Source organism: Sceloporus occidentalis, unplaced genomic scaffold, assembly GCF_023333645.1.
Source record: "Sceloporus occidentalis isolate IW3139 unplaced genomic scaffold, rSceOcc1.0.p SCAF_6, whole genome shotgun sequence".
Classification (NCBI taxonomy): domain Eukaryota; kingdom Metazoa; phylum Chordata; class Lepidosauria; order Squamata; family Phrynosomatidae; genus Sceloporus; species Sceloporus occidentalis.
This window is the reverse complement of record NW_028316986.1, coordinates 76935273-76954018: the sequence shown is the minus strand read 5'-3', so window position 1 is coordinate 76954018 and position 18746 is coordinate 76935273. Positions and strand designations below refer to the sequence as shown.

At 39.6% G+C, this 18746-nt stretch overlaps 1 protein-coding gene across 2 annotated transcripts in view; it reads left to right on the top strand.

The window, feature by feature from the left end:
• Positions 1–18746, top strand: part of TULP4 (TUB like protein 4) — a 125180-nt gene that overhangs the window by 86051 nt on the left and 20383 nt on the right. For both annotated transcript variants that reach the window (XM_089530122.1, XM_089530121.1), the window contains exons 3-5: positions 6734–6862; positions 7769–7930; positions 14204–14384. In XM_089530122.1, the coding sequence (XP_089386248.1) occupies positions 6734–6862; positions 7769–7930; positions 14204–14384 (472 nt within the window). The remainder of the gene's footprint in view (positions 1–6733; positions 6863–7768; positions 7931–14203; positions 14385–18746) is intronic.

Below are 18746 nucleotides of genomic sequence, written 5' to 3'. Positions count from 1 at the left end.
TTCACTTCTCATCCATGTCCTGCTATACGTTGTTTTGGAGCTCTTCCTATATGGTTTGTTTACTGGCTTTGTTCCTCAAAATCAGCAGAGTCCCACATGCGGGGACAACTCTTCCTAACCCGCTTCCCTTAAGATGTTTTGGACTACAGCTGTCATCAACCCCAGACAGTGGTAAACAACAATGAGGTTTGAAGTTAAAAACATCTAGAGGATTCCAACCTGTGGAATGTTGCACTACAGAAAGTCAAGGGAGAATCATTAAGAAATCTGAAAGGGTAGCTATGGTAAGAGCTGGAGCCAAGCAGTTAATTTGGTCTGGTTTGAGTATGAAGCATGGGCAGGTAACAGCAGCATTAACCTGGGATTAGCAATGGAGAAGGTCAAGAAGAGCTGAAGCCAATTCTTACCTCTCCCAAAAAACTGCACCAGTCATAAACTAATGCTACTAAATTGATGCTGAAGCAGTCAGATGCTTTGGTCCAATGACATATTTTAAAAGGAAAGCAAACGTTTCTTTTAGATGCACCTGAATTATAAAATGTTGTCATGTTAGTGACCAGTAGACTTATAATATCCATGACTTTGTTTTATCTGTAATCCTAGCACTGTCTTTGTAAAACAATATGGCAGGCTGTGTGTATATGGGAGTGAGAGAGAATGAGCGAGATTTTTCAGTATTAAACCTCCTCCTCCTCCTCTTCTTCTTCTATTTATATCCCACCTTTCCCCAAAAATTTGGATTCAAAGCAGCTCACAATTTAAAGGAACAATATATTTAAAAGCATACACAAAATAAGCATTAAAAGGGAATTAAACTGTTTGAAATGAAAAAATAAACTACATTGAAAAAGATTAAAAGCCTTTAAAACAGTACAGTTAAAGCTTTACAGCATGCCCTGGTCTTCTCTTTGAAAACTTTGTTTTAAAAGCCTATCTGAATAAAAAAAAAACCTTGTTGGCGCCTTATGGAAGCCAACAAGGAACAGGCTGTTCTGGGCTTCCTGGAAGGGATTTCCAGAGTCTAGGGGCAACCATCAAGAAGACCCTCTCTTGCATCCCCACCAATCATGTTTGCAATGATGGTGGGACTGACCGAAGGGCCTTTCTCCTGATGAGCTCAGAGTCCAGCCCAACTCACACTCAGGGAGATACAAAGGGTCATGCAAATTCTTCGAAGTGCACTGTTGGGTGGTCTGCATTTTCTGATTGAGGACCAGTATATAATAAACGTCTCACTACTCAGAACAGCTCTGCTGCATGGCTCCCTGCAGATGCAACAGTGGCATCAAAAATAATTTCCTTGCTGCCCACACTGCCATGAAGTAGGCCTTCAAACAGGCTCTAGCCCATGTTCAGTCAGACTCGCTTTGAGTCTTCTGCCAACATTGCTCTAGTCTCTGTCTCACTTGCTTCATCACTGCCAATTCCTGGAAAACCAGGGGGCTGGTTTGACTCCACTCTGTAAGAGAGGATTCTCAGGAGTGATTGTGTCCACTGCCCTGGCCATTTCCCCATTCCAGAGGTCAGCCAGACCTTCAACAGAATCACTTGATGAGGTGATAGGAGAATACCACTTGGGACAGACCTTTGGTTGTCATGGAGGATATGAAGCCCTGAGCCACAACTGACAGGGCAGTCTCAGCATGGATGTTGAAGTCACCCAGCACTGTTAGTTGTGGATACTCCATCACCAAACCCAAGACCATCCCGGCAATTAGCTTACACTTTGTAAACTGCTTAGTACATCAGTAAGTGGTATAGAAATGGAATAGATATTGCTAATAGCACATTTTTCCATTCACCAACTTGGCGACCTTAAGATATTACTGACAATCCAGTTTAAGAGTGCCAAAACATGACATTTCAAATTTAAATTTTGTCGCTTTTCAGCAGATTTCTGTTCTTGGATATTTCCCTAAGCATAATTTGTAATATTACATGCAGTCTGCATTTTTTTTTTAAAAAAAAGAATCTGTCTCTTCAAAACAGCTGTGTTGTGAAATCCTTAGCTAAATTGACTGGCTTTTCTTGGTATCAGATAGGGCTTAGCATATTATTGAGGTAATTAGTTTGTGGCCTGTGCGCGATCTCCCCATTGCAAGTTTCCTTTATGTTATCTGTAAGATCTCTGTTTATTATTTTATCAAGTTCTAAAAAGTGTTTATTTTTCAAAACACTAAGCCACAATAGTTAATCAGTAGACGCTTCAGACACTCAGTTCCATTTAAGGAGAAAATCAACCACATGCTGGCAGTAAAGAATGCTTTTTCTTCACCACCTCCTTGTTACTGTTGTGTACATCCTGGATGTGTGCTGACAGACTTGTTTCTGCATTTGACTGTGGAGAGAGAAGCAACTGCTTTAGGGTTTTCTGTATATCTGTAAGAGACCATGCAAAGCATGGGATAGGCAGAGGGGAAGAAGTACTGTTAAAGAAGGCAATACATAATTTGAGCTACTTACATAGAAGTGGAATGAAGTTCCTCTGCGGATAGGGTTGCCATAAGTCAGGACCTCCAAACTGGGACAAATGTAGGACAACATTTTCAAATGTAGGACACAGTTTTAATAAATGGAGGACACGCAAAAAATTGATGATTTTTTTTAAAATGTTAATATAAATGCATGTTTCTTAGGCATGATCAAAATGGAGGACATTTTGAAATTTGACAGAAGAGGACATGTCCTGGAAAAGGAGGAGGATGCCTGGTCACCTTGTCTCTGGTCCAAAATACACTGCAGAAATAAAACATAGCTGGACTGAAATGCCCAGAGTTCCTCACCAAAGCTGCATCTAGACTGGGGAAAGAATCCAGTTCGAGAGTGGCTTAACTGTCCTGGGTTAGTGCTGAGGAATCGTGGGAATTGTAGTACACTGTGGCCCCAGAGCTATCTCTGACAGGGAGTCCCATAACTCTCCAAACGTAGTTGAACTGCAGTGCCCAGAATGCCTCACCAGGTGCATCCACACTGAGGAAATGGTCCCGTTTGAGACTGCTCAGTGCTGGGGAATCCTGGGAATTGTAGTCTATTGTGGCCTCAGAGCCTCTGACAGAGAAGTCTCAATGTCTCCCAAACACTAGCATTCCCAGGATTCCCTACCATTGAGTTAAAGCAGTCTCAAAGTGGGTTATTACTCCTGCAGTGTGTGAGAGAGATAGAAAGGCTAGGGACTGGATTCATTCATTAACTCACAAAAGGAGGATATCTGTGTCCAAAACACACTGCTTTGACTGCCAGGTCTCAGTGCTATGGAATCCTGGGAATTGTAGTTTCTTGCGGCATCAGAGCTCTCTGACAGAGAAGGCCAAATGCCTCACAGACACCAGAATTCCAGAGCACTGAGCCAGGGCAGTCAATGTTAGAAAAAATACACAGGGGCAAAATAAATATTGAAAATGGCCAAGCACCTCTTCCTCCTCCTCATCATCATCCTCGCCTCAGTGCCAAAGGAAATGGCCCTCTCCCCCCTGCTGCCTTGCTGGGACCAAATAGAGGAGGAGCTCCTCTTCCTGAGTCTGGCAACAATTGTTGCCAACAAGCCTCAAAGATAATTCCCCAAACGTTTGGCCAAAACTCACCAAATCCCCCCATATCTCACCAAATATTCAGTCAAAATCCCTGAAAAGTCCCTGTAATGTTCATATGGCAATAAAACGTAGCCCTAATTGAATAAAAATAATTGGAACTTATTTCAGCTCTCAAAATTACCATTAAAACCAACCACCAAAATCACACCGAAGGCTCTGAAAAGGACCCATTTTGGTGTGAAAGTCGTGCAGGGACGCCCCCTAGTGGTGAAAAACCGGGAATGTCCCGCCGGCAGGAGGGTTATGGCAACCCTATCTGCGGAAGAGTTAGTACATGGCAACAACACACTGCAGTGGTTTGTTTGCTTTTCCTGTAAACAGTGGTGCCATTGCAGAGTGTTCTGGCCTTAGGAAAATTGTATAACATTGCCAGCTTTATAGCAGGAATGGCCTTATTAGCTACAGAAGACAACATACACTTAAGGCTGTGGATTGGAACTGTCCCTGCAATGAGTTATAACATCCTACATGCTGATGCATGAAATCCGAAGAGTTTGTTACTATAACACTTCAAATAACTGATAGATACCTTGCTAGGACTATAGTCATGCTTATTGGAAATTAAATACTGTACTGTGAAGTTTGCAAATGGATTCAGAATATTCAGGAAGTGCTACATTATGTCTTCAGTGCTAACAGATTGAAATCCATAGTTTTGTGTCCCCTTAGAAACAAGACAGATTGTGCTCTTAACTTGATGCCCCTAGATCCTGCAGTGATTAAAAGAAATCCTAAATTGTCTCTCCTTCCAATGCAGTTGGCTGGAAGTAATTTCAGAGAAAAGGATGCTCTCCACACAATGCATAATTAACTGCTGCTACCAGTCATCATCCTTCCCCCTTCCTTTCCATTTTTGGTACTCCATGTGATCTCTGGAGGGTTCTGAAGCATAGAATTGGCCCTCAGAACCATTGCAGTCACCCATTCCTTACATGATTTTTTAAAAATAAAATATTAGCTAGATTCATAGAGGTGCCACTGAATTGTTGCCACAAAATTCAAATGGCACCTCTATGCCTCAGTGCAGTGCACTGTGAGCTTAGAAATATCAGGTTGCAAGCAGCAAAGTTACCTGTAATGAATTGCTTTTCTTGGAAGCGGGAGAATAACAAGGGCACGTTTCAGAAGTAATACGATGAATGGAAATAGCATTATTTTTTGGTGTAACAGGTAGCAGACTCTAACTTAAAATGTTACTTTTAAAGGGCACTTTCATGAGATGTTTTCAAGTTTTATCCCATTATTTTATCAATCCTAAAAGTTTAACTCAATGAAGAAGTAACAAGTAACATTCAAACCAACTTTCTCACTATGGTAACAATGAACACAATGGATTGCTTTTCAGTCTCTATAATGAGTTATTGTTGTGTGCCTTCAAGTTGTTGTAATGACTAGTGGGAACAAATTAACTTTATAAAGAGTTATTTTCCATGCTCTGAATGTATCTTTGGTTGTTGCAAGCCTGTAACCCACAGTGGATTTGGGCTGTGGCTGGAAGTGAACTTTATGATAATTGTGTGGCTGCAGTTGACCTTTTCTTTCCTCTCTGCTTGTCCCAAAGGCATCTAGTGATCTAAAACTTGAGACTGCACTGTCATTGTACTGTTAATTTCCTCGCCCCACAAACAGCTGCCAGTGAAGTGGAGCAGAGCAAGGGAATGTGATGACAGTGTCATGGACTGTGTTATGGATCATTAGGTTTTGTGAGGGAGAGGAAATGCAGAGTTGCTGTGGTTTGTTTAAGCCACTTTACATCATAGCCTGCCTAGAGTTTCTCCTGGCATTTGGCTGACCACATTTGGAGATCAGTGCTGGACAAGAAGGACAAGATCTAGTAAAGCTGTTTTTATTTGTTAAATGACAGAGGCAGATGTTTAGATCCAGGTGGGCAAAGTATGACCAGTGGGCTGCACATAACCCCTGGACCCCACTTTTATGGTTCCTGAACCCATCACCAGTCCTCCAAAGCTCCAAAGCTCCATTTAAAAAAATAAAATAAAATAAAGTGATACAGTTTTCAGGCACTTTTCACCTCCAAATCCTTATAGGAAAAAACCTCAAATGCATGCAAAAAGGCTCCCAGACCACCCATACAAACTTTCTAGAATACCATGCTAACCCCCAAATAACTCTGTTTTCCTCTGCAGTCCATCTGAAAATGGCATCTAGAGGTGACATTGCATCACCTCCTGTTATCATTTTGAAAGAAAATGCAGAGGAAAATAGGGGTGTCTGGACTTGGAGAGGTGCAACCGGCAGGGGTTGGGGAGAATTGGCTCTGGTTGTCTTGGATTATATGGGGTTCTAAACGATGGAACAAGTTCTTTGTGGTCCATCATTTATACCTTTCTCACATGACCAGTTAGTTTCAGTGGCTTGACTTGGATCTCGTGGAGGGGAGGATCACGTTCTTGACTTAGATTGCATCTGTACTGCAGAATTAAGGCAGTTTGACACCACTTTAATTGTCATGGCTCAATGCTATGGAATCCTGGGGTTTGTAGTCTTGTGAGATATTTAGCCTTCTCTGTCAGAGAGATCTGGTGCCCCAACAAATTACAAACCCAAAGATTTCATAGGATGGAAATGGCATTTAAAGCAGTGTCCAACTGCATTAATTCTGTAGTGTGGCAACAGCTACAGTCTTCTTTACAGGAAACTACATTAAAAGACAGGTCTGGGACAAACTGGCTGCACAAGACTGAAAGGACAGATACAAAGTACTTTGTCAGAAAGATTTTTCATGTGGCTGTTCAATGAGAAAGAATAATGAGATATCAAGACATATTTGCATGTGTGTGGATCTTGGAAGCTATAATTATGCTTAGAGTGGAGAGAAGGTCTGATAATGTACTGGGAACTTGATTTGTTTCTGTTTTAAAATGTTGGAGAGATTTGAACATAAGCATCCTGGATTTCAGCAAAGCGCATCCATGAGGATTCTCAATTTCTTTTACAGTTGCAGTGAAATATATCCAGCTGTTCTTAGGGAGAAATATCACTTGAGTATTTCTGTTTTGATAGCTGTACTTCAGAGTGTAAACATGACAGTTTATTTTTGCTATATGGGTTGGCAGATAGTAAGTTAGCACCCTGTCCAGAATCATGAAAAAATGTTTTTTTATTTTCTGGACTCTTCTTAGGTGGTGCTTGTAAGATGGAATGAACCATTTCAGAAGCTAGCAACCTGCGATGCAGATGGTGGAATATTTGTTTGGATTCAGTATGAAGGGAGATGGTCTGTGGAACTTGTGAATGATCGTGGGGCACAGGTTAGTATTCATATTTTTGGTTTGGTCTGAAAATTTTAGTGAACTTTCTATAAAAAAATTAATTAATTCTTGGTGGCAAAACTGAAAATGAAATTATTAGAGAAACATTTAAATTGAGATGAGGAACATTCTTATCATTTGCCACAAAGACAACTATATCTGACTCCCAAATGGAAACTATAGTCATGTGTAAGTTGTCACAGGGTATATGGTCACACTGTGCTTACTGCAGCATTAAGCCATATTCGCCATACTGCTTTTAAAAAAAACTTTCCACAGATGACTAAAGAAATCACATTTTTTTCTCCCAATTTCTGTTTTTTTCCCTCTCTCATCTTTTTTGTTTGCACTTTTTGCAAGGCAGGCAACTAATGGAATGAGCAAGCCTGTTTTGGGTTTGATTGTAATGATAAAGCACGGTTTTAACAAGCCAGAAATATAAAGCCAAGAGCAAAATATAGTTTCTAACGGTGGTTTGTAAATGGCTTAAGAAATGGTGGTTTGTTTGCTATGATAGGTTCAGACATAGCAACCTAGCTTACTATTAAATATGAATCAAGGCACTATTAAAACTAATCATTGTTTAGAGGCACTTGAAAACCATGTACATTTCAACTAGAGAGATCAAATGTATACATGGCCTGTTAAGATCAGCTGTTTATCTTTGTCTTGAGTACACTTTTGGGGAGAACCATTTGAAATATAAAATACACCAGTGGCAGGTCTAGCTTGGGAGCTGAATAACTGTGTGAATATTTCTAAAAGAGAAAAGATGTATTCTTCAACTGGAGCCTCCGGGAGATGTTTATATCAGTGACCTTAGTTATTTCTGTATGCTACTGTTTATTTAACTGTGGTATACATCATGAGCATGATATCTAACTTTCTATCTATGTATGCGTTCAGGTGAGCGACTTTACGTGGAGCCATGATGGAACACAAGCACTTATCTCCTATAGAGATGGGTTTGTGCTAGTTGGATCAGTCAGTGGACAGAGACATTGGTCTTCAGAGATTAACTTGGAGAGTCAGATCACCTGTGGCATATGGACTCCTGATGATCAACAGGTAATGTTATTCTAAGAGGAAGCCTTGGATCTCACTCTGTGTGTATGTACGTGTGTGTGTGTGTGTGTATCAGGGTTTGCATTCATTAATAAATATATTTCTGCTTCAACAGAACAAGAAAAAGTTAGATTTATTCAATGCACTCTCATTCATTCAGTGGCTAATGCACTCCTCATGGTTGCCCAGCTAAAAATGTTTATTGTGTTTATTTAAGCACAGACCATGTGCCTAAATAAATTCCTATCACTCCCCTTGAGGACTTACACTCACAGTCTGGTTGTACTCCTGGATTCAGCCCTGAACTCAGTTGTTGTGGTTGTAGCAGCAGCCAAAAATATTTTTGCACAGAGTGTCTGCCCATGCCAATTGTGCCCATTGTGTTTGATCTGGCCACAGTGGCACATGCCTTACCTACTGATATACCTACTGTACCTTCTGACTGGTTTTTTTGACAGAGAGTTAGAGTAAACAATAAAACTATTGTTATTATTATTATATTACTGTGGGATATCACAGTGTTGTTTTACATCAGTGTAAAATTATTGGGAATGGTTAAGAGATTTGACAGAAGTGTCATAATATAAGCCATTCCGTTTTCTCGGTAACATTTGTAACATCAAAAGTAGCTGTGAATTCTCTGAACTAAATGCAGTTATGAGCTGTATGAGAACTAATTAACTGAAGCTGAAGACAGTGATTCTCTGGATGTCACCAGATGTGTTTACTTGTTCCCTGAAGGGAAAGGTGTATAATTTGGGGAATTTCCTATATTTAAATCTGTTACTGGAGGCTTAGGAGAGCTCAGTAGGTCAGAGTCACCCTACTACCAATTTTGATTGGTGCTAAGCCATTCTTAGGTAAGAGTTGCCTTGTCACTTTGATTCATGAACTTGTAACCACATAACTAGACAGCTGCAATATATTCTGTGTAGAGCTGTCTTTGTGTCTGTTTCAAAACTTGCAATGTTTGCTGAGTTGAGCAATTAGGATGCTCAGTGGAGGGCCAGGCTATGCCCATGTGCTGGATGAACTGTATTGATTCTGCCTATTAGCTATGGAGCCATTTATTTCCCTACAAAATCCTGAATGTCTCAAGGCCAGCATACCTGGCAGGTCACCTTTCCTTTTTTGTACCCAGTTAACCCTTGAAGCCTGCAACCACTAGAATGGAGCCATTTAACATTGCAAAGACAGTGGTGATACCCTTTCGAATACTCTCTGATGTAGTCCATAAAATAACTTTTTCAAGCTCGGTGATACTAAAATCTGCAAGAGGTTGTTGCTTTCGAAGTTTGGCATCAGGTCAGACATGAGAACTAGCTTTGTATTTGTCAAGCAGGGTGCCCAGCTAATTGAAAGATACATAATCACAGATGAACTCAGGATGGCATTTGTAGACTTTAGATCTGAAACTTTATTCAGGGTGCTGTTTTATAGATTGTGGGAATTTATCAAGCCATGCCAAATGGAATAGTCCACAGTGAGTGCTTTAGAGAGATGTTCATAAAATATACCATAGTACTCTTAAAGTTTTATCTGTCTGAGAGGGTCTCATATTACTTTGAAGAGGGAATAATTTATATCCCTACCATTCTTTTAGGGGTGCATCTTCTCATCTCTTCATTTTGATGCACAGATAGAAAAATAGAGTAAGAAATTGATTCCTTTGGTTAAAAGTATCTGTGGGATGAACCAATTCAAATCTTGTTGCAGCTTGATAGGAAAGTTCTCACTGATTCCAGTGGATTATCAGGTTACAATTAAATGAGAATGCTTGGCTCAGATCACAAATTTGCCTGCTCCCAGCATAGTCACTTAGTTCATCACCTGTACTCATTGCAGAGTTTTTAATATCGAATTTAGTGGTTGAAACATAGTATTGTTGCTTGGTTACCTATCCTTTTTAAGACTTCTAAACTCATGTTGAGTTCACAATACTTTCTGCTGCTAAAATGCTAGGGGAATCAGAAAGGGTTGAAAACGTTCACACAGAACCAGTCACATTTAGTACACTTTGTGTCCTACAGACACATTGCACACATGTGGCTCATTGTCACATTACATTTTGAACTTGGCCACATGGCTTTCCTCCAGAGACAGAGGCTATGCAGCTGCAATTTGGTCAGACAAAACCACAGCAAAAAACTGAGGGTTATACAGTGGACCCTTGTTATATGCTGGGGTTTGGTTCCAAGATCCCCCGTGTATAACAAAATCTGTGTATGCTCAAGTCCCATTAAATATAATGACATAGCAAAATGGTGTCCCTTATAAAAAAAGGAAAATCAAGGTAAATTTATACTTTTTTGGAACATTTTCAAACCGTGTATGCTTAAATCCGTGTATAAAAAATCAGTGTATAAGAAGGGCCGACTGTAGTTTTATTTAGACTATGGTAGTAAAAGAAAATGGAGTTTAGAAAATCTAGATTACAGAGTCAGATTGTGGTAATTTCTTCAGGTTTAATCATACTGTGTACAGAATTCACTAACATAGGCAAGAACATATATTGGGACTCCATCTCCAGAATACAAAAAATGATGTATTTTACATTATATGGTTAAGATTCCATGCTTGTTCTCTTTGTTCATTGTTATAGAAAGAGAAGGTGAAATGCCATAAGATTTTCCTCTTATGTCCAAAGCATGAGCCTGCCCCACCAGAGCCCTTAAGATATCTTGGCCAGGGTTCAGCTGTCCAAGCAGCATTAGAAGGTTTCCAGCAGCTAGCAATCTGCAGTTTATTACTCCCTCAAGCTCCATATAGTGATTTAGGTCTATTGTCAAAGTCTGAAAATGCCAGGAAATATTGTGGGTGTTTTTCATCCTGGGTACAAAGATATGTTGCAAAATGTGATTTCCAGTGCATTCTCCATCCTAACTAGTATGCTTGTTACAGTTTTGATAGTTATGGCCACACCAAACAGCAAATAGAAAGAAGCACTCTTAATTAATTAGTACACTTAAGCTGCGTATATTAAAGACAATGGATAAATTGCTTGCATAAAGGGTCCTGTAGTAATCAGTAACATTTCTATCTGGAAAGTTCAAATGTAACAAGCAAAGACCTGAGCTGATATTACAAGTGATCTCTTGCAGGATAAACAAAACATCCCACTATATAATATTTTAGACTGGTTTTAGAATTCCTTCAGGTTTTTGTGTTAGTCTTGTCATTGAAAATTAATGATCTCCAGTTGCTCATGCTAAGAGCATTATGAATGTTTCATGTTCTGTTGCTGCACTTTTGGGCTGGATACATGGCTTTCTTTCTATATTTAGAATGTTTAAACATATTTTAGTGATACTTGCTTACTTTTATATAATTATAAATTATGGAAACAGATAACATGCATTGCTTCTTGCTCAGTTGCTTTATGTTTATAAGTTTCCATGAAACGACTTATAGACCCCATATAAAAAGAAATTAGGCTAATTTGGAGATCGACCTTTTCTTCTGTTTTCTTAACTGGCTGTTTTCAGCTGCACTCTTTCCTAATAATCAGTTATGAATATGAAAATATTCATAGTGTATGAAAAGGTTCCTCTGTGCTTTCTAGCATTCTGCCTCTTAGCTTTATTTAGTTCTATGGACCAAATCTCTTCTGGATGCAATAAAACTAAAACAGTTAATGTAAATGGAATCACATTATTATAACATTTCATTAATTGCAAACTGGTGTAAGATTATACACATTCAGTGGCACAAAAAGGAAAATGCATCAGTAAAATTTACTTTAAGTAGAATGCATTCTTGGACAATAGTTACATAAGAGCATGAGATATTGGAAGGCTGATAAAGCCTCTGTTATGGGGTGAGCAAAATGTAGCACTCTAGATGTTTTTGGACTGCAACTCTCAACATTCCTCACTATTGGCTATGCTAATTATGGCACATAGGAATTGTAGTCCAATGACATCCTGAGACCTGCACTTTGACTACCCTGCTTTTCAAGAATCTTGGTAGCATTTGAAAACTTTGAAAAGGGGGATTTTCATTTTAAAAAATCAGAATTTTTACCCTCTCATAATTCTATTTATGAATGCAATAGGGCTGTGGGTAAAGACTGTAAAATAATTTTCTAGCCTGTATATTTTCATAAAAGGCCAGATGGGTGAACTGAAGCAGAATTTCCCATGTAGCCTTTTGGCATTGTTCCTCTGATAAAAACAGATGCAGTTGCTGCTTATTGTCTCTCTTCTGCAGAATGCTATTTCCCAAGCCAAGTTTGATTGTGAGCAAATATTCTTCATCAGTAGTTATCTCCTGGATGAGTTTTCCCCATTTCTGCAGCAACTGTTTTACAGGGTGAAAATCCCACACATCTAGAATCACGGATCTAGAAGTTAATAAATTTGGAAGTGGATTTGATTGTGTTCTATGAATCAAAGCCTCATCTTTAGTAGGGAGGACATCAAAGAGGTAGAAAATCTTTCTTGAAAACTTTTATCCAATGTATAGTCCTCAGAAAAGGATCGTTTACAAGGAGTGTGCAGACTGTTATACACTACAGGTAAGGATGGGAATCATAAAGCCTTCCCGATGTGGTCAACCTGAAACTAGGCAGCATAGATATGGTAAAGAATGCTGCAGTTGCAGTCCAGTAATATCTGAAGGGCCACACGACTTCTTTGTCTACAGTGCAGAAACAAAAGTAAAATCTATCTTTGCCAATGACCTTGTAGCATTGGATGAGTGAGGAGAGACACAGATGTAATCCCTAAAACTGCAGTTGTCAATACTGATACAAACTAATGCCTTTATTTATCTCTTATTTACTAAAGGTTGATGGACATACAGCACAATATTATGCATGTTTACTAAGAAGTAAGTCCCAATATGTTCAATGGGGCTTACTCCCAGGTAAGTGTGCATAGGATTGCACTATCCTACCCTTTTGACCCACAAGGTCTTCCAAAGCATTACAGATAACATAAAAAGATACAAATAATCTTCTCCCCATACTGATTTAAAACCTCTAAATTGCCCTGTTTGAAAACATCAAATTTAAAGCAACCAATTGAAACCAGAAGCCAATTGAAAGAAGCCACATTGGTGTCAAGTTAATAGCACTGATGGTTATTTGTTAATTATTCTTTAGTCCTGCTAGTTAAGTATGTGTCATACTATCCTGTTTTATATGAACTGTAAGAATCTTTCATGGATATATAGCAATGGTGAGATTTAGTTTTATCCTGCAGGTGCTGTTTATAGCATGTCATGAAAAAATTGCTCTGTCCTTTTCATTTCCTTTAATAGACTGAGGAAGACTCTTGACCTATATTAAAGTTTTCAGCTGGTAGTATAAATGGATTGTAGTAATACACATACTAAAAATATTCATGTGAAAAAGAGTCCATTAGTGTCACTGGAGTGGAACTACAGTGCAAGTACTATATGTACGCGCAAGATTATAGTCCAGAGTTTACTTTCCTAGGTGTGTCACTGGAAAAGTGTGATGTGTGCCCTCCTGAATTATGCTGCATGTCTTTTAAAATCTATGAAAATGTGCAAGCCATAGACTGTTCAGTACATCAGAGAACAAAACATGCTCCAGGGGGAGATATCTGTAGGTTATAGTCTCTCTTATCTAAGATGATGTACCTTGGCTGTCTGCTAGCTGCTATTTTAAACAACATAAAAGGCTTGCCTCATCCGTTCTGTGTTTGACATTGTGGGTGGAAACTTTCCTTTATTTGTTGTTGTTGAAGTTTTAACATTGCTTTTCCACCTGGATTCTAATGCTCTAGTTCCACCTGATTAATTCATATTGATTTTTTGCCGGTTTTGCTGCAGGGACAGGCATCTGCTTGCCCTCAGATGATTGGCGATGCATTGGTTGAGTATTCCATCTTTGTCATAATCCACAACCATCTGTAAACTGCTACTGGCTGACAAACTGTGAATCCAGTGTGCTAAATATTTTGCAGTCAGACCATTGTCTGCTTGAAATTACTCATAGCATTTCTATTTAAGTAAACACTTGTGTGCCATGTGGGGGAGGCGCTAACTGTTGAGCTATACATTAAAAATGTATTATGTTATGTCCTTATTAGATTGTGCCACTTCAGAATCCTCTCCAGGGGAAACACATCTGAAAAGCTGACCAAATCAAAGACTCCTTTCTGGTAGAAAGATAGCATGTGCACAAGATTTTTGACATAAACTAGTCATAACAGGGGTAAGAGTTGGGAAGACAAGAGGATGGAAAGAAATGTCTTGTTTACATTTTTTTTAAAAAAAGGGTTCTCCTTTACATTTGTATACTTTTAGGTCCTGTTTGGTACTGCAGATGGGCAAGTGATCGTTATGGATTGCCATGGCCGAATGCTAGCACATGTTCTCCTTCATGAATCTGATGGCATTCTTAGTATGTCCTGGAACTATCCAAGCTTCTTGGTAGAAGACAGCAGTGAGAGTGACACCGATTCAGATGATTATTCTCCACCACAAGGTTGTGGGTTTTTTTTTTTTTTTGCTTTGTTTTAGTGTTCTTTGAATGCCAATGGTCTACTTCTCTCTGAAATGTTAAGGATGGATCTTGACTATACAGATTTAGAATGCTCATATGCCTTTATATGAAAATGCTTGTTTCACATAGAAAATAGTTACATACACTAGTCAGACGAATCTGTTCTAGAACACTTACCCCAAACATCTACATTTCTGTTAGGAGGGATAGGTAGGGAGGGCAGGCAGGCAAGTGGTACAAATTTACTTCTACTCCTGCAGATTAAAGTGAAACAGCAAAATATAAGTTTACCACTCAGTGAGAACTAGACCACAGATGTCCAGAAATGTTTATTGATACTCTAATGCTGTTATCAATATGTGAGCCAATATCTCTCCTAAGGAAATTTGCATGGTATTACATGTTGAGTATCTATTATTAATGCATTGTATTACACATTGAGTATCTTATTATCCGAAAAAGTGTTTTGGATTTTGGATATTTTTTGTTGTTTGGATTTTGGAATAGCTACATTTGCATATATATTTGGAAATGGGACCCAAATCTAAACACATAATTAATTTATTTTTCATATATTCCTCATACACATAGCCTGAAGGTAATTGTCAGAGGGTGGAAGTAGGGGAGGAGTCGGGTTGGGGTTCCACACCTGAAGACACCGAGCAAGAGGAGCCTGGGAGAGATGCCAAGGACGGGCGGTGTTAGCCCAAGGGGAAACAGCTGGGCACGGGATAGGGACCGGGGAGGAGTCAAGGCTAGAAGAGAGAAAAGCAGAGGGGAAGGGCGACACCGAGAAGGGGGAGCGGAAGTGGACACCGAGTGTGGAGTTGGAGACAGGTTATGAGGAGGAGATTACAGCCCGGGTGAGAGACGCCTGGACGGCAGAAATAGGATGCCGGTATTTGGAGGGGCAAAGGCGAGGGAGGTGGGCGTGGTAGTGAACGAGACCACCCAGTGGAGGGTTTCTTCGCCACCCGTGTTCACCCCTTGGCACTGGAAGAAACCAGTGGGCCTTACAAAGCACGACCTGTAATTGGCCCAGGACCTTGCCTGCTCTGGGATATACGAGGAAGGTGTTAAATAATAAAATAAATAATAAAATATTTATTTATACCCCACCTTTCCACAGATCAAGGCGGCTTACAAAAGCAATCGAATGATTGCACAATAATACAATATAAAACATCAAAAACACAAATAATACATAAGTTAAAAATTCAATTACGATCAAAATACAAAATTAGCAACTTCCATTAAATACATAGTGCAAAAAAGGTCTGTGGAGGGGGAGGGGAGATATCCTGATACCATCAGGGAAAAGCCTGGCGAAACAGGAAGGTTTTTAAGTCTTTCTTAAATCAGTCAAGGGAGGAGGCCGAGCAGAGCTCGTCGGGAAGCGAGTTCCAGAGTTGTGGGGCCAAGGTGGAAAAGGCCCTCTGTGCTGTTGTAGAATATTTTACTTCTGGAACTCGTAGCAGTTGCTTCCCGGACGACCTGAGTGTGCGGGGCGGATTATATGGGGAGAGGCGGTCCGCCAAGTACCCTGGGCCCAAGCCTGCTAACCAGGGCTCTAGAGTCAAGGCAGTCAGAGAGATGGGGCCAGACGCGGAAGGCACCGTCCCTGAGTCAGAGTCTGGGCGGAAATTATAAACGGATGGTGATGTAACCAGTCCTTGGCAGTTTCCCATTTGGGACTTGTTAAAGTTGGAATAAAGAAAGTTGAGCATCCATGAGCGTCTCTCACTCTTTCTAACATGGACCCCCACCTCCAATCTACACCTATAGGAGTGGCTATGGGCCTGGCGACAGTGATTTTGTACAATATTTTTAATAATTTTGTGCATGAAACCAAGTTTGTGTACACTGAACCATCAGAAAGCAAAGGTCTCACTATCTTAGCCACCCATCAAACTATTTTGGTTTTTGGAGTATTTCAGATTTTGGAATTCTGGATAAGGGAGATTCAACCTGTATAAATAAAACTTTGTATGAAACAAAGATGTATCCAAATCAGCCTCACAGATTCAGATCTAATTCTGTAACTTTGGGGCCTTTCCATATATACTCTTAAAACAAAAAACATGTCTGAGAACACTAATTTTGCTTAGGACCTTTCCATAGTTAATTTTTAGGAACTCAGGAACATTGAAAAATGTATTACATGTACTTAATGTCCTTGATTATGGGGATAGTGAGGCCTTTGGTCTGATGTAACAAGGGCTCTCATATATGTCACCATTTTGCATTATCAGGTTTGCAGTACTAAACAGAGTATTAAAGAAAATGATTCATAGCTCTAAATAAGCATGGGAGTAAGAGAAATCTTCCCATTTGTGCAGATATTTCCAGTCTTTCAAGTGATGGCATTGGTTGTTCAAGACATCTGTGGAAGTTGATATATGATTTTCACATTAACTTAACTTTGTCATGGCCCATGGCTTGTCTGTGCCTTGTAGTTGCAAAGGTTGTTTAAGCAGGCAATGTTTGCCAGTCTGTCCCCAAATTCCTCCTTAACACCCAATGGAAAGTAGTTTATCTTGTACTTTGTGAAGAAGAAGAAGAAGCTACTTTAGTATGGTTTCTGAAAGGACACAGCCATCTTAAATTTCCTCAGCCATACACAGATTTTATAGGATTGGAAGTCTGCAGCTAGTCCTCCCTCAGTCCATAATCTTATGGGCATGGAAGCATGGAAGCAAAAAATGTCTCCCCAGCACACAGTGGTAGTAAGAGGAAAAGGCTTTCTCTTCACATATCTGTTTGCCTGTTGGTAAGGGGAATTGCTTCCAGTGTTGGGGTTTCCCCACATTAAAGTATATCCTAATTATATGACTATTATGGTTTTATGTTTGTCATGAGATCGATTTGCAGTTCTCTGCAGGACATCTGATGCTTCTCTGTTGATGAGTAAAGTTGGCAAATGTGTAAACAGTGCTGAGTCAGTCAGGAGTGGGTGGATGTGGTACATGCCTGCTTCTAATGATTATTCTAATATAATTTAATGAAGTATTGCATGTTCCTCTGAAACTTTTTGAAAGAGACATGTGTTTGACTCATACAATGGAGTAGGAGGAGGTTGATTGAATTTCTCTTGTCTATAAAAGTGCACCAATTATGATGTGCTGGTTTTAAAATGGTTACTTACTGCACACCTTCCCTGTATCTCAGTTGTCTCGTTTCAATAAATGTGTGAACAACAACATTCTGTTCTTACTCAATGTAACCTGTATGATTAATTAGAATACACCTAGCTAATGTCCTAAGAATGCCTATCATTTGGGGTAGCAGCACCTTCTGTCAGAACTTGTTAAAGACAAAGAATTAAATCCTGAAGGCCACAGGTGGTGATGCAGGCAGTTAAATATAAAATACAAAGAGAGATGATGTGAACACTGAAGAATAATCTCATAGATAGAAGGCCCCCTTGTGCAGTGCATAGAACTAAGACAGCCAACTTCTGCATTCTCATGGCCTAATCTGTCATGGCCCCTCATCAGTGATGAGGTGCGATGTCAAAGTTGGCATCATCTAGGAGAAAGGATTCATAGGTATGGAGCAAATGTGTTTCAGTACTATGAGGTCCTCAGTTTGGACAATGGGGGGATTCCTAAAAGAATTTTTCAAGAGGCAAGATTGGAAATATTCCTTTCACTTTTCAGAATGTTGTTCCTGATAAACAATCATGTAATGATTTTACCCATGAATTTGATGCCTGTGGAGAAGATAGAAATATATTCATAAAAACTTGAATCGTATTGGCCTAACTCTAAAATGACCCTGCTGTTGCAGGTGCCAACGCAACAGAATTTTCTTTTATTCTCCTTTCTCTGCAACTCTTGCTTACACTGAACACACACACAAATAGCTCTGGGGATTTCCCCAGATCTGTGGATTAGGTTTTTGAGATGCATTGGAGCCAGGGGCTACAGGGAGAAAGAAAGATTGGTGTTATGCATTAGATTTAGGCCATCCCATTTCATTGAAATTTCCCAATGAACAAAAAATAACGTTGTCTCTTTTAATGTATAATGCACATCACCAAATACTTCGAATTCCAGTGTTTTACCTTTGCAGGGGGAGTGAATGAAGGGTGGGAGGGAAAGAAAACAGAAATGTTAAGACAATAACGTTTCAAATCCAGGAGACCAGAGTTCAAATTGGTCAGACATAAAGACCCACCTGTTGACCCTATACAAGTCACTGTCTTTGTGCCTTCAAGGAAAGTAGGAGCCAACGTCTTCTTGCCAAGAAAACCCTATTGATAGGATCACTATAACAGCAACAATTTAGTGAGATAGATGAGAAGGGCCTTCCCTCTGTCCTACCATCTTCACATATACATAT